The sequence below is a fragment of the Sander vitreus genome, chromosome 16 (assembly GCF_031162955.1).
Source record: "Sander vitreus isolate 19-12246 chromosome 16, sanVit1, whole genome shotgun sequence".
In the NCBI taxonomy this organism is placed as follows: domain Eukaryota; kingdom Metazoa; phylum Chordata; class Actinopteri; order Perciformes; family Percidae; genus Sander; species Sander vitreus.
Window position 1 is genome coordinate 17,111,371 of NC_135870.1, and position 12,791 is coordinate 17,124,161.

Below are 12,791 nucleotides of genomic sequence, written 5' to 3' on the forward strand. Positions count from 1 at the left end.
CTCACAGTCAGACACAGATTTACAATAATGATCACCTGAGCAACAGAAACAGAAATATTACAAAAAATGGTTTCCTTCAGGTGACGGTCAATTAATCCTCTTAGCCTTCTTTCCTAGAAAGGCATGGCAGTTGCAGTATTATAACCACAATAGGGGATGTAAAGACACAGCAAATATTGTACATATTCAAATATAATATAATCTTTTAGTACTATAACTATTTTTCAGTTTACCTGCCTTCTATGAAGGTTTAGGGATCTTAGAACAAGTCTACTAAATCTAATAGGAATAGCAATAAGAATTCCTTCATGAAATTCCAACACATACACACCAAGGAGAAATATGGTCACATTGACATGTTTACAAGTGACAAATGAAATAAAACACATTTTGACTTTATTACATGAAACCTCCTCTCCGGGGACCATCACCTTATTGTGGTGGAGAGGTTTGTGTGTCCCTATGAACCTGAGGGCTGTGTTGTCTGGAGCTTTGTGCTCCTGGTAGGGTCTCCCAAGGCAAAGTGGTCTCAGGTGAGGGGCCAGACAAAGAATGGTTCAAAAACCCTATGAGTGAACGAGGTAGAGATGGAGTGACCCTGCCCGGAGGAAGCCCGGGGCCCCCGTCTGGAGCCAGGCCCAGATGGAGGGCTCGTCAGCGAGCGTCTGGTGACCGGGTTTGCCACGGAGCCCGGTCGGGCACAGCCCGAAAAAGCTACGTGGCACCTATCTCTCCATCCCATGGGCCCACCACCTGTGGGAGGAACCGCTGGGGTCGGGTGCACTGCCATATGGGTGGCAGTGAAGGTCAGGGGCCCCGACGGACCAGACCTGGGCAGCAGACGCTGGCTCTGGGGACGTGGAATGTCACCTCTCTGTGGGGGAAGGAGCCGGAACTTGTGGAGCGCTACCAGTTAGATCTGGTGGGGCTTACCTCTACGCACAGTCTCGGTTCTGGAACCATACTCCTGGAAAGGGGTTGGACTCTGTGGATTCCGTCCTGGTCGTTGAACAACGGACCAGCTCTTTACTCTCGCAAGGATCCTGGAGGGAGCCTGAGAGTATGCCCAACCGGTCTACATGTGTTTTGTGGATCTGGAGAAGGCGTATGACTGGGTGCCCCGGGAGATACTGTGGGAGGTGCTGCGGGAGTACGGGGTCCCTTCTCAGGGCCATCCAATCTCTGTACGACCAAAGCGAGAGCTGTGTCCGGGTTCTCGGCAGTAAGTCGGACTCGTTTCAGGTGAGAGTTGGCCTCCGCCAGGGCTGCGCTTTGTCACCAATCCTGTTTGTAGTATTTATGGACAGGATATCGAGGCGTAGTCGGGGTGGAGAGGGGTTGCAGTTCGGTGGGCTGGGGATCTCATCGCTGCTTTTTGCAGATGATGTGGTCCTGATGGCATCATCGGCCTGTGACCTTCAGCACTCACTGGATCGGTTCGCAGCCGAGTGTGAAGCGGCTGGGATGAGGATCGGCACTTCTAAATCGGAGGCCATGGTTCTCAGCAGGAAACCGATGGAGTGCCTTCTCCAGGTAGGGAATGAGTCCTTACCCCAAGTGAAGGAGTTCAAGTACCTTGGGGTCTTGTTCGCGAGTGAGGGGACAACGTAGCGGGAGATTGGTCGGAGAATCGGCACAGCGGGTGCGGTATTACATTCAATTTATCGCACCGTTGTGACGAAAAGAGAGCTGAGCCAGAAGGCAAAGCTCTCAAACTACCGGTCAGTTTTTGTTCCTACCCTCACCTATGGTCATGAAGGCTGGGTCATGACCGAAAGAACAAGATCCAGGGTACAAGCGGCCGAAATGGGTTTCCTCAGGAGGGTAGCTGGCGTCTCCCTTAGAGATAGGGTGAGAAGCTCAGTTATCCGTGAGGAGCTCGGAGTAGAGCCGCTGCTCCTTCGCGTCGAAAGGACCCAGTTGAGGTGGTTCGGGCATCTGGTAAGGATGCCCCCTGGGCGCCTCCCTAGGGAGGTGTTCCAGGCACGTCCAGCTGGGAGGAGGCCCCGGGGAAGACCCAGGACTAGGTGGAGGGATTATATCTCCAACCTGGCCTGGGAATGCCTCGGGATCCCCCAGTCGGAGCTGGTTAATGTGGCTCGGGAAAGGGAAGTTTGGGGTCCCCTGCTGGAGCTGCTACCCCCGCGACCCGACCCCGGATAAGCGGACGAAGATGGATGGATGGATACATGAAACCTGCAGGGTATACTCACTGGTGTCAAAGGCTGTCTTCAACGCCTGGATATCAGTGGCCACTCCTGATACTCTGTAGATGCCCACCTCCTCCATACCCCTCCTTTCAATCTCCTCTAGGCACTGACGGACAATGTAGGGCACCTTGGAGCGCTCTTGCCTGTATGGAGACAAACATTAATGATCACAAACAAGCCATTTATATTAAGTAAAACTTACCGGCAGAAAATACTGAATAAACCACAAGGCACTAAACGTTTTGTTTATTGAAAAGAAGGAAAAGAACAAGGCTCAAAGCTGTGTTTTGCATTGTTATGACTACTGGAAGGGCTTGTAGTTACCTCTGACTCTTTGCTTGTGTTTCTGTAGAAATATTGTATCTACAGGGATAATTGATTTTTGCTGTTAAACCTAGTTGTTATCTCTAATTCTTATTTAAGCCACTCATTAGCAACAACAATGTTCAAAAACACACAACACACTGAACACATAACGCACTGATGCTTCTACTACATGCTTTCTCCCCCTTTCCCTCCCAACTGTCTCCCTTTTCCTTCTTTGACCTCCTTTGACAAAAGAAATTAAGGCGACAAAGTGTTCAAATTAACAAATATTTAAGTGTTAAGTCTGCAAGTGGGAAATAAATGGCAGGCTGCCTGTTTTTAGAGCTAATTGGCAAATGTTACATGCATTAACATAAACTATAAGAGACATGTGAAATTGAACCATCATCCTAACATTATGGGATTTGAGGAAAAAAACAAAAAGATTAGCATATCCATAAAAGAAGAGGAGGCCAAGAGTCGAGCCCTGAGGAACGTCACTGGAGAATACAAATGTGTCATTGATGCCTGACAGACCATTAGAAGCAAGGATAAATGGCGTTTAACAGTACAGTACAGTATTGTGTATTAAAATGTCAACTCACTTGGTCACTGTGGAGATCTTGACTCCAAACACACCCATGGGTTTCCGTGAGGGCATCCTCTTCAGGCTGAACTCTCGGCTGGTGAACTTCATGGAGAGTTTAACCTCGATCTGACACAGGAAAAAAGGGCTTTAAGTTAAAAAAGGTTTGCATGTTACAAGCCTGACATCCATCTGCAATGGCTTTCCATGATCTTGAGGAAATCCTGACATGTTGAAACCAGATGTAGTCTTCACAGAGAAATCCACTGCTAAACAACGTCCCCGAGATTGTATTCCTCATTGCTGTGTGCTACTATAATAAAGTCTATGTCCTCGGCGTCCAACTTCCGGGATTGCTCCGGTGCCGCAGGAAATTCCGCCAGATGCATGTTTTTTTGCCGATGTCCGTTTCCTTCCGCTTTCTTTGTGGTAGAATTTTAAACTCCGGTGGATTAATGAGGACTATGGTTAACTGCCCCACAGATCTCTGCAGGGTAAATTGAGACAGCTAGCTAGACTATCTGTCCAATCTGAGTTTTCTCACCCACAACTAAAACAACTTTTGAACGTACACGTTCCACCAAAACAAGCTCCTTCCCAAGGCTATTTTGCAGCGGCTCCGTGCAGAGCTTAGCACCGCCCATGACAATTGTGATTGGTTTAAAGAAATGCCAATAAACCAGAGCACGTTTTCTTCCCATCCCGGAATGCTATGTAGACTAGCCAGTCCCTCCTCTGCATCATGGAGGATGGTCTGGCAAAGCGAGACTAACTATAATATAAATGTGAGGCTCTATTGGAGCTAAGTAACAGTGACACCTAATATGAGTATTTTGAGAAAATTGATAATTATCAAATATGTCAACTTTTTAAACGTGAGGGGAGGAAATACAGGAAAGCAATACAAAAATAGAAGAAGTATAATAATTTACTCACCCCATTCATGGGAATAACTGTTCTCTGCCAGTCTTTGCCTTGGAGAGTCGGAGGGTCAAGCTGGTAGAAGCAGCACAAAAGGACAATACAGGTAAGCATATATTGGGTGATATTACATTTGAACTAAAGAGATATTTCAACACATCCCCCATAGTTGGTCCTTCAAGATTTGTAAGCTTTTTTTTATAATTATCTTCACTCGAGTTTCAAAGCGTGAAAGTTGTCGGACGACACCAATTTCTAAACACAGCCATACAGAGAGAGTTGTGTAGAGCTGATAGTCTTAATTAGCTTTGTATCAACTCATTTGGCAATGGCTTGAATGTAATGGATGTTCATTATTATAAAAAAGTTACGCACTTAAGCTTTAAGATTTACTTACTTAGATACTTTATGAAGCAGATACTACTTTTGTACTTTTGTAGTAAAGGATGTGAATACTTCTCTCACCACTGTCCATTGGTTTACGTGTCTGTTAGCTCTTCAGGATATTTAAAACATTTTTGAAATTAAGGAAGGTTATAGGCCATGGAAAAAGGAACGGTCTCACTATTTTCTCATGAACCACTGCAGCTACATGGATTTTTTTATGTTTATTTGTTTTGTTAAGATTATGTTATCTTTACATTTTGTTGTCATACTTATGTCCCGTTCAGTTATGTCAACAAAGCGGTGCATAAAGTTATAATTGCATCAACAGTAAAAAAAACTTTCCTCTATCGTAGTGGAATGTTTTCAAAGGTGTTTTTTTGTTGCGTTACATCCCTTTACTGCATTTTTCTAAATATGACAATCTAATTTGTTTAAAGAGCCTACATTCACACCCAGAAGTGCAAAAACACACTCAGATCTAAAGAGACATGCCATAAGGAGCAATAAAATCACACACATCTTGACACAACGAAACACACACAGTTTACTGTATGTTGTATGTTTACCTAGACTGAGCCCCATCTGGTTGTGTGAAAAGCTGGATCATGTTTCTCATAACTGAATCTTTCGCTGCTGAGAGTACTCTTTGATTTGAGCCGGTTATCCACAAAGAATTACATTCCACTAAAAACAGCAAAGCTCATTTTATAATGTATACAGTACACAATGTGAAAATATCATATATACCGTATATAGATAATGTGATTTGAGATAAAAATAGATTTCAATTTAAAATTTGATTAGAATAAAATGATGTAATTGTATTACATCATTAATTAGCAGCTGGTACCGAAAACGTTCCACAAAGTGGAGGGAACTCACAGATGAATAAGTCAGCAAAAAGCACACAAAACAGATGACAGAGAATAAAGAGAAATACATAATTGCATTATATTAGCATGTGTTAGAAACACATTTAGGCAGGTAAATGGTAATTTACACCTGGAAGGTATGTTCGGCTAACTGCCACTCTGACAAGTTTATTTTATTCTAAACATTTCTTTAGTTGTTAAACCAGTGAAACTGAGCAGTAATCTGTGGGATTTATCAGCCACTCTGTCTTCTACTGAAGACGGAAGGCAGTTTCTTGCCCTGGATTTATGTCCTGCGAGCAACTTTCTCACCACTCAGGCTGGTTTATTTGAATGACATCATCTATTAGGAAGTGATCATGTCACAGGTTTACCAAAGGAACCACTAGATGGAGTATGTGACTGTAATTCACAGTTTGGCAGACAAGGAGACTTATACTATTGTGGATGGCTACTGCAATTTGAACAAAGTGTTCAGGATACAGGCTGCTTAAAATTAACACTGCTCACATTAATTCAGTGTGTGTATGACACAACATGAAGCTAATGTTAAACCATGTGTTCTATGATTGGTTAATTTAAATATCACTCATATAAAAAGGGATCATTAGTATTTTCTCTAAAAGTTTGATATTTAGGGTTTTAATTTCTGAGTTTGTTTACGAAATACAAAATAAGACATTACACATCTTGACACCAGGTTCTGCAGTGTATAATCTGACACACACACACACACACACACACACACACACACACACACACACACACACACACACACACACACCTGCCCTGCTGTGGGTGGAGGAGTAAGAGAAGGAGGTTTTTGTAGGCTGTGAATAAAAGAAGAGACTCATGTTTCTGACTAAATCTTTCCATCTGTCTGTATCTTCCTCTCCCTCTCTCCTGTATCTTTGCTTTCCCTCTGTTGATCTCATGAGTGAATGTTGGCATTATCGCAGGCTGGCGTCATCTTAGCAACCTAATCACCTGCTATCTAGATCTGCTATCAACCTGCGATCAGCCAGTCTCACGGCCAGGCTGCTGAGGACAGTGTCTGTGTTTTTTCCCCCCCGAGGTATTATCAGGATTTTGGCCCTTTCTTTTTAACAATCAATCAATGCCATGAAAATAAAAGCTTTGCGTCATTCTATCAAAAATGTTGCACATCATCATCCTCCTGACATGCACTGAACAGCAATTTATAACCATTATAACAATATAACCGATCCTTACCCATCCATTACATATTAGGGTAATTCATCTAATCAGCCAATTTATACATTATGCTCAGTTTAAGTCATTCACTGAGCAATAATATGGATTTCATGCTTTGTGGCAGCGGTGGTGACATAACTGCCTATCAGTAATGAGTCATGTTGGGTCTGTTTGGGGGGGGGGGGTGACGTAATGTCATACCGGGATCTGTCCTTTCCCCATGATGCGGTCTGTGCTCTCTCCATCCTCTTTGTTCTGCTTGGTCTTGTTGTAACACTTCTCGTAGCAGAGCAGCCTCAGGGTCTGAGAGCCCTCCAGCTCAATCTCAAACTCCTGAGGGGAAGAAAAAAAACACAAAGGTACTGTAGTTGTAGGGAGATTTGCAAAAATGTTCAAGATGTCCATGAGTAGAATGACACTAATAAAGACGAGAAGAACAAGAATGGCAATATACCTCCAGAAACCCTACAACCTCTGCATCCACCCTACATTTTAATTCATACAGAGCTGACCAACATTCTGACTCTGTTATTGTGTATAGGAGCACTCTGCATATGTTTTGCACATCGTTCTGAGGCCCACACTATGTTGGTTCACTTAGCATTTGGACAGATGTGAGTCATCACCAGCAGCTCCTCGTTAGCCGATATTATTTCCACTCTGCTGAGCAAAATCCTCAAAGAGTCTTTGGGTCCACGATGGAAAACTGATTCCACAGACTGTGTCTTAATGCTCTCCTTCCTCTGTAGTGCTAACCTCCAACATCCAGCTGTGCCATGTACATGAGTTCATGTTTGTTTGTTTGTTTGTTTGTGTGTGTGTGTGTGTGTGTGTGTGTGTGTGTGTGTGTGTGTGTGTGTGTGTGTGTGTGTGTGTGTGTGTGTCTGCTTGCACGCATATATGGTATGCATAATGTGTGTGTTTTTGCTATACGTCTGCAGGGGTTTACTCAAAGATGGACAGCTAAATGATTACAGGACCAGATGTCAGATACATGACAGGCAGTACAAACTGTTCCAAGAAGGAAATGTGTTCATGTATGTCTTTGTTAGTTGAAAAGAAACAAGCATCATGATATGGTTTTCCAATAAAGGAAATGTAACATCTTACAAATCTGTGCATACATAGCAATACCATTTTTAACTTTAAAAGGCCTTCAGGTTGCAACATAGTCATGATTAAGTAATTAAACCGTAAAAATGTCAAGTATTTTAGAATTGACTCATAATTGACACCTCAATTATCTATATACAGACTCTGCAGGGACATTTTATTCCAACTGGAATATTTACAGTTGCATGCTGTATTGTGACAGTGTCTTACCTCGTTCCATTTGGGTTCAGTAGTGTATCGATACACTCTCGTCTTGGCTTTATTTGAAAAGAAGCCAAAGGAATCCACCTCCAATGTGCAGTAGAGATCTGATAGAGAGGAGAGGATTGAAAAGATATGACATTTATATTGGCTACTGAAGTGTTCTTTGTGAATGCATTACAGTACTGTAGCAATCAAACTGGCTGAATGTGAGATGTTATCCCAGAAAGCAAATTAGGAATGAATTACGTTCAATTTGTCAAAATGTGTTTCATGCAGGTGTTATGCAACTCAGTAAATATACCAAACGACAATCATAAATAAGTTCATTCTTATGAATTAAACAGACATTTAAGTAGTGAAACTTAAAAAAATAGCCTAAAATAAAAGTAAACACATACTTCCAAAAGTTTCCCACTGCTCTGTGATCACATTAAAGCTGAGCTTGCTCAGTAACTCATTTTGTCTGATTATCTGTATTTTCTGTTGTGTGCATGAAGGCTAAAGGTGAGTGACTCACTCAAGCTCTGTTTGAGGCCGGAGGCAGAGTGGACAATTACATTCAGGAACCCGTGGAGACCGGGGGATTCATCCTCTGGAAAAACAGTCAGTTAGCAGAGAAAAAAGAAAAAAAAGACAGCGAAAGGGGATTAGAAAAGCATGCAGATCTCTGTTTGTTTTGGAGCAGAAATGGACATGGAAGGAAGGGATAAAACAGCCTTGTACAGTATAAAACACAAGGCATAAACTTCTGTGTACTTTTTATTCCCATCTGAATTACAACTATTTAAACTAAATCATAAGTTTTTTTCCAGGGCAATTTCTCTAGCATTTCATGGTTAATAACAGAGCTGCCACACAAAGACAAACATATGAAATCAAGCAAGTGTAAAAGTGTAACCACACACCTATACATAGAGCCACAAACCGCTTATAATTTCACTGTGGAAATATCTACTAAATCCATCATATGATGAGGACAACTTTATTTTAGTAAACAAGATTTGAGTGTTAAAAACAACTTTTAAATGTAAAAATGAGTACCTTACCTTCTTTGTTAATGCTAAGTGGAATGTGGTGGACAGTCTGCAGCTTGACACAGGAGTTGGTCAACATTTGCAGCTCCATGGAAGTCAAGGAGGAAGTTTTCAAACCTTTAGGGAAGACAATAAATGTAGACTGTAAATGATAATGTATATTGGTTTCTCTTTCTCCATCATGTTTCTGTGCCTAGAATGTTCTTCACAAATGAAAAAAAAAATCTTGATTTGTAGATATTTCTGGGGCACTTACATTTCTTCTGCTGTTCCTTCATTAACTCCCTCCACTCTGCACGTTCATAGTCAGACGAAATCAGGAAACTATAACTCTGAAAACAAAAGAAACGGCTGTTAGTTCATCACTGATAAATCTGGTGAGAGGCAGACTGAACAATTAAAAGGACATCTGTGCTAATACGTTTTTTTTTGTTTTTTTTAAACATTCTTTTAATTTAAAAATTTTTTTTTTGTGTGCCTATTCTTCATGTACTGTATTGTGCTTAGGCCTGCACGATTCGGGGAAAAATATGAATCACGATTTTTAAGCTTAGAATTGATATCACGATTCTCTGCCACATTTTTTTCTCACGAAGTGTAATGTTTATTGCACACATGAACCATGACAAAACGAAACTAATTGGCAGTGCCAAACATAGATTTGTTTTGGGCACCTATAGCACATTGCGCATCACCACAAGCCTGTAAACACAGAGAAGTACATACTGACCATTTAAGTAATTGTGCTTAGCAAGTTGTACCTACTGACCACTATTGGACTACTACTATGTGATGTGTGTGGTATATTGTGATGTGTTGCTGGGTATGTGATATGAACTTTACACTCACTGATGTTCTGAACAAATATAGATAAATAAAGTTCATTGAATTGAGTATTGAAATTTAAACTCTGCACTTATGAATTCTTGTCCAGATCATCTTTAACACATAGAAGATATCATACAGCAATTGCTCCATACTGATACAAGAGATTCTAAGTATGAGACATATCAAGGAGAATGAATTTTGAGTAGTAGGAGGAGGGTGATGGGGCAGAAATGATGATTAAGTTGGAGAGTGCCATCACCTTTCCGTTCTTGTTGTAGACTCTGATGGGCATGCTCGGAGATGTTAACAGGAGCAGAGACTCCTGTTCAGACAGCTTCTTCCTGAGACGGTCGATGACTTTTGAACCCTTGTTGGCTCTCTGAAATCACAGAGGTGAAAACTTTTGACTGTGTGTTTATGTTTGTGTGGGGAAACCTTACCTTTATCACCTTACATTGGAAGAAATTTTGTATCCAATAAGTCGTATGAAACACTTTAAAAATCCCAGAGGACAAACTTGTACTGTTGTCAATCTAAAAATCTGACTTTTTTTCATAGTTCCTGAACAGATTTGGTATAACAGTGTATCAACGCTACCTTCTCTCTCTGAATCTCGCTGCGGAGGTGTGAGATCTTGACCTTCATGGCATCGAGCTCTTCATCGGGGACCTGGGGGATGGTAAGTGGCTCCGTCTCCTCGGGGCCCTGGAAGGTCAGCTCAGTCAGTGGGATGTACCACTTACTGTCATACTGTTGGTTTTTACTGCAGTGGGAGAGAAACAAAGAGAGCGGATGTGAAGGAAGTATGAAAGGAGGAGTGGTTTGATGAAGACAGATGAAAGATGTGGATGAATAGGGGGGATTGTCTGTTGTTTGAATTTTAACTTGAAAAGTGGAATGTGTGTTGGATAGTAAGATGTCACTCTGTTTACTTTTCCAAACATTTTTTGAAATCTTGTGTAACTCAGGTTTCAGAAATCTCATTTAACCAAAGAAAGAAATGTTTGAGAAATTTGAGATATCTGACCATCTTCTGCATGGCTGCAATGTTGGGAATCTATGTATTTTGGTGTATTTCACTGTGGCAGTCACTTTTACTTGGTGAGGATAAGTTAAAAAACAAACAAAAAACAGTCAGGTTTCTTACCCTCCGATCTGTTTCTTCAGTTTGGCGCAGAGCAGCAGATCAGTGAAAAGGAAGACATGCCGCAGCTTCCTGGCTCCCTCCACCAACTCCACCATGAAACTGTCCCTCAGAAGCTGACGGCTCTATGGCAAGAACAACACCAGTGGTGGGTCAGTAACTGTTACAACTTGTGGACAGGAAACAGTTAGTTTGCAGAGCCTTTGTATTGGGATGCATCCCATAGATTAATGGCTTCTCCTCTCTTCCCACCTTACCATTCCTGTTTTACCAGCAAGAAACGTGGAAGAGACAAGGCAAAGAACGGAATGGAGGTGACGAGGAACCCAGGGAGACTCCTTATCATCAAAAATGTCCACTTTACTCAATCATCAGTGACAAAGCTCATGTGCAACCTACTTATGTTCATTAAACATTAACCACATTATTACCCAAAAGGTGTGGAGGGTCTTGCATTAAATTGCATGAATTAAATGAATCACCTGCTAAATGCTTTTGTCATATTCTGGCATAATCATCAATTTTACAGTATATAGAGGAATGAATGAGTTAATGGCAGACTGGGAATCACTGATGTCAGACTATGTAATGAGATGTGTAATACTGTCATTTGCCAAAAGGGGGCAGTGATGTCATTTTCCAAATAAGAAAACCTATTTACAAGAATGGACTTAACAATAACAGGGAGCAGAGAAATGCCAAACCACAACTCAGTAGTAAATGATCCACCTTCACATGCTCATAACCTTGGTTTAACTTGTGGTGCGAGGTATAATAAACGGTTAGGCAGGTTATATATTTTTTTTAAGATAATTTTTTTCCCCCTTTATTAGATAGTGACAGTGGATAGACAGGAAAGGGGGAGAGAGATGGGGGATGACACGCAGCAAAGGGCAGCAGGTTGGATTTGAACCCGCCCCGCTGCAGGACTCAGCCTACATGGGGCGCACGCTCTTACTGGGTGAGCTAGAGGCCGCCCCTGCCTTCAATTTTTAGCTTGATTGTACCTATTTATTTGAGGTAATTACCTGATAATTTGTTTGAGAACAAACACTTGCAAAGCCATCACAGATAACAATGTATTAAAGACATTAAAGAGTAGGCACTGCTTGCTGACAACATTTGAGCTGCAGGTTTCTTGTTTTAATAAGAAACACTGACAAGAGGAATGACAGCTAATGGGCTATAACATTATCAATATGCAGAAAGAAATGAGTTGTACAGTCCATTTATTGCTGTCCTACAAAGCAAGCAAATCAGAAAGTAGTGGTGTCCACCAAAATCTGCTAACAGAAAATCTGTTTTTCTTCCTTCTCACTTCCATGTTGTTCCAGGGGCCACACCAGCAGCCAGCCAAGCCAACCTTACAACGCCCTGGCAGCAAGGCCATGCATCACACTTGGTCTGAACCAATCACATCCTTATCTTCATATTTGTGCCCTCCTTTCCCCTTCCTCCTCCCCCCTCCATCATGACCACACAGCTACTGTCACCGCCAGAACAGAAGTGAAGTGGAGCTGATTGCTTGTGTAGGAAAGGTTTGTGCTTACAAAAAAACCTGACTGGACATCTGCTTGCAAAGAGGAGGATCATGCTGTGTCACTCAGTGTTAACGCTTGTGCATGATGGAGAGGGTGAACGGAGGGTGAGCAAGACAGAGAGAGCCTGAGAGTACAGCAAAAGGGAAGTAAATGGCTGAAAGAGAATGGAGAGAAGGAGAAAGTGGAAAGAGAGACAGAGTAGCTCCCAACTGGAATACATAGCATGCTGCAGTTTCTTACTGTACTGATACCCAACACAGCTCCACTGCAGTAATCCGTTGTTGAGGCATTCATGCACATGCACTTGCAAACACACATGAAGATACTGCAGCAGATTACAATCCTGTTTTGATCCCCAAAATTAGGATCCAATTCCCACTGGTGGATGTAATTATTCATTACCAGCTACATAATGAAGCCTGCAATGATG

General features: G+C 42.0%; 1 protein-coding gene across 1 annotated transcript in view; it reads right to left on the reverse strand.

Annotated features, from left to right (window-relative positions):
• bcr (BCR activator of RhoGEF and GTPase) overlaps nucleotides 1-12,791 on the reverse strand; it is an 86,516-nt gene that overhangs the window by 6,237 nt on the left and 67,488 nt on the right. Inside the window, exons 9-19 of the mRNA XM_078271871.1 lie at nucleotides 10,824-10,945; nucleotides 10,274-10,439; nucleotides 9,936-10,055; nucleotides 9,105-9,180; nucleotides 8,861-8,965; nucleotides 8,332-8,406; nucleotides 7,821-7,918; nucleotides 6,699-6,830; nucleotides 4,039-4,098; nucleotides 3,122-3,231; nucleotides 2,214-2,353 (exon numbers count right to left, since the gene is read on the reverse strand). Coding sequence (XP_078127997.1) covers nucleotides 2,214-2,353; nucleotides 3,122-3,231; nucleotides 4,039-4,098; nucleotides 6,699-6,830; nucleotides 7,821-7,918; nucleotides 8,332-8,406; nucleotides 8,861-8,965; nucleotides 9,105-9,180; nucleotides 9,936-10,055; nucleotides 10,274-10,439; nucleotides 10,824-10,945 — 1,204 coding nt within the window. The remainder of the gene's footprint in view (nucleotides 1-2,213; nucleotides 2,354-3,121; nucleotides 3,232-4,038; nucleotides 4,099-6,698; nucleotides 6,831-7,820; nucleotides 7,919-8,331; nucleotides 8,407-8,860; nucleotides 8,966-9,104; nucleotides 9,181-9,935; nucleotides 10,056-10,273; nucleotides 10,440-10,823; nucleotides 10,946-12,791) is intronic.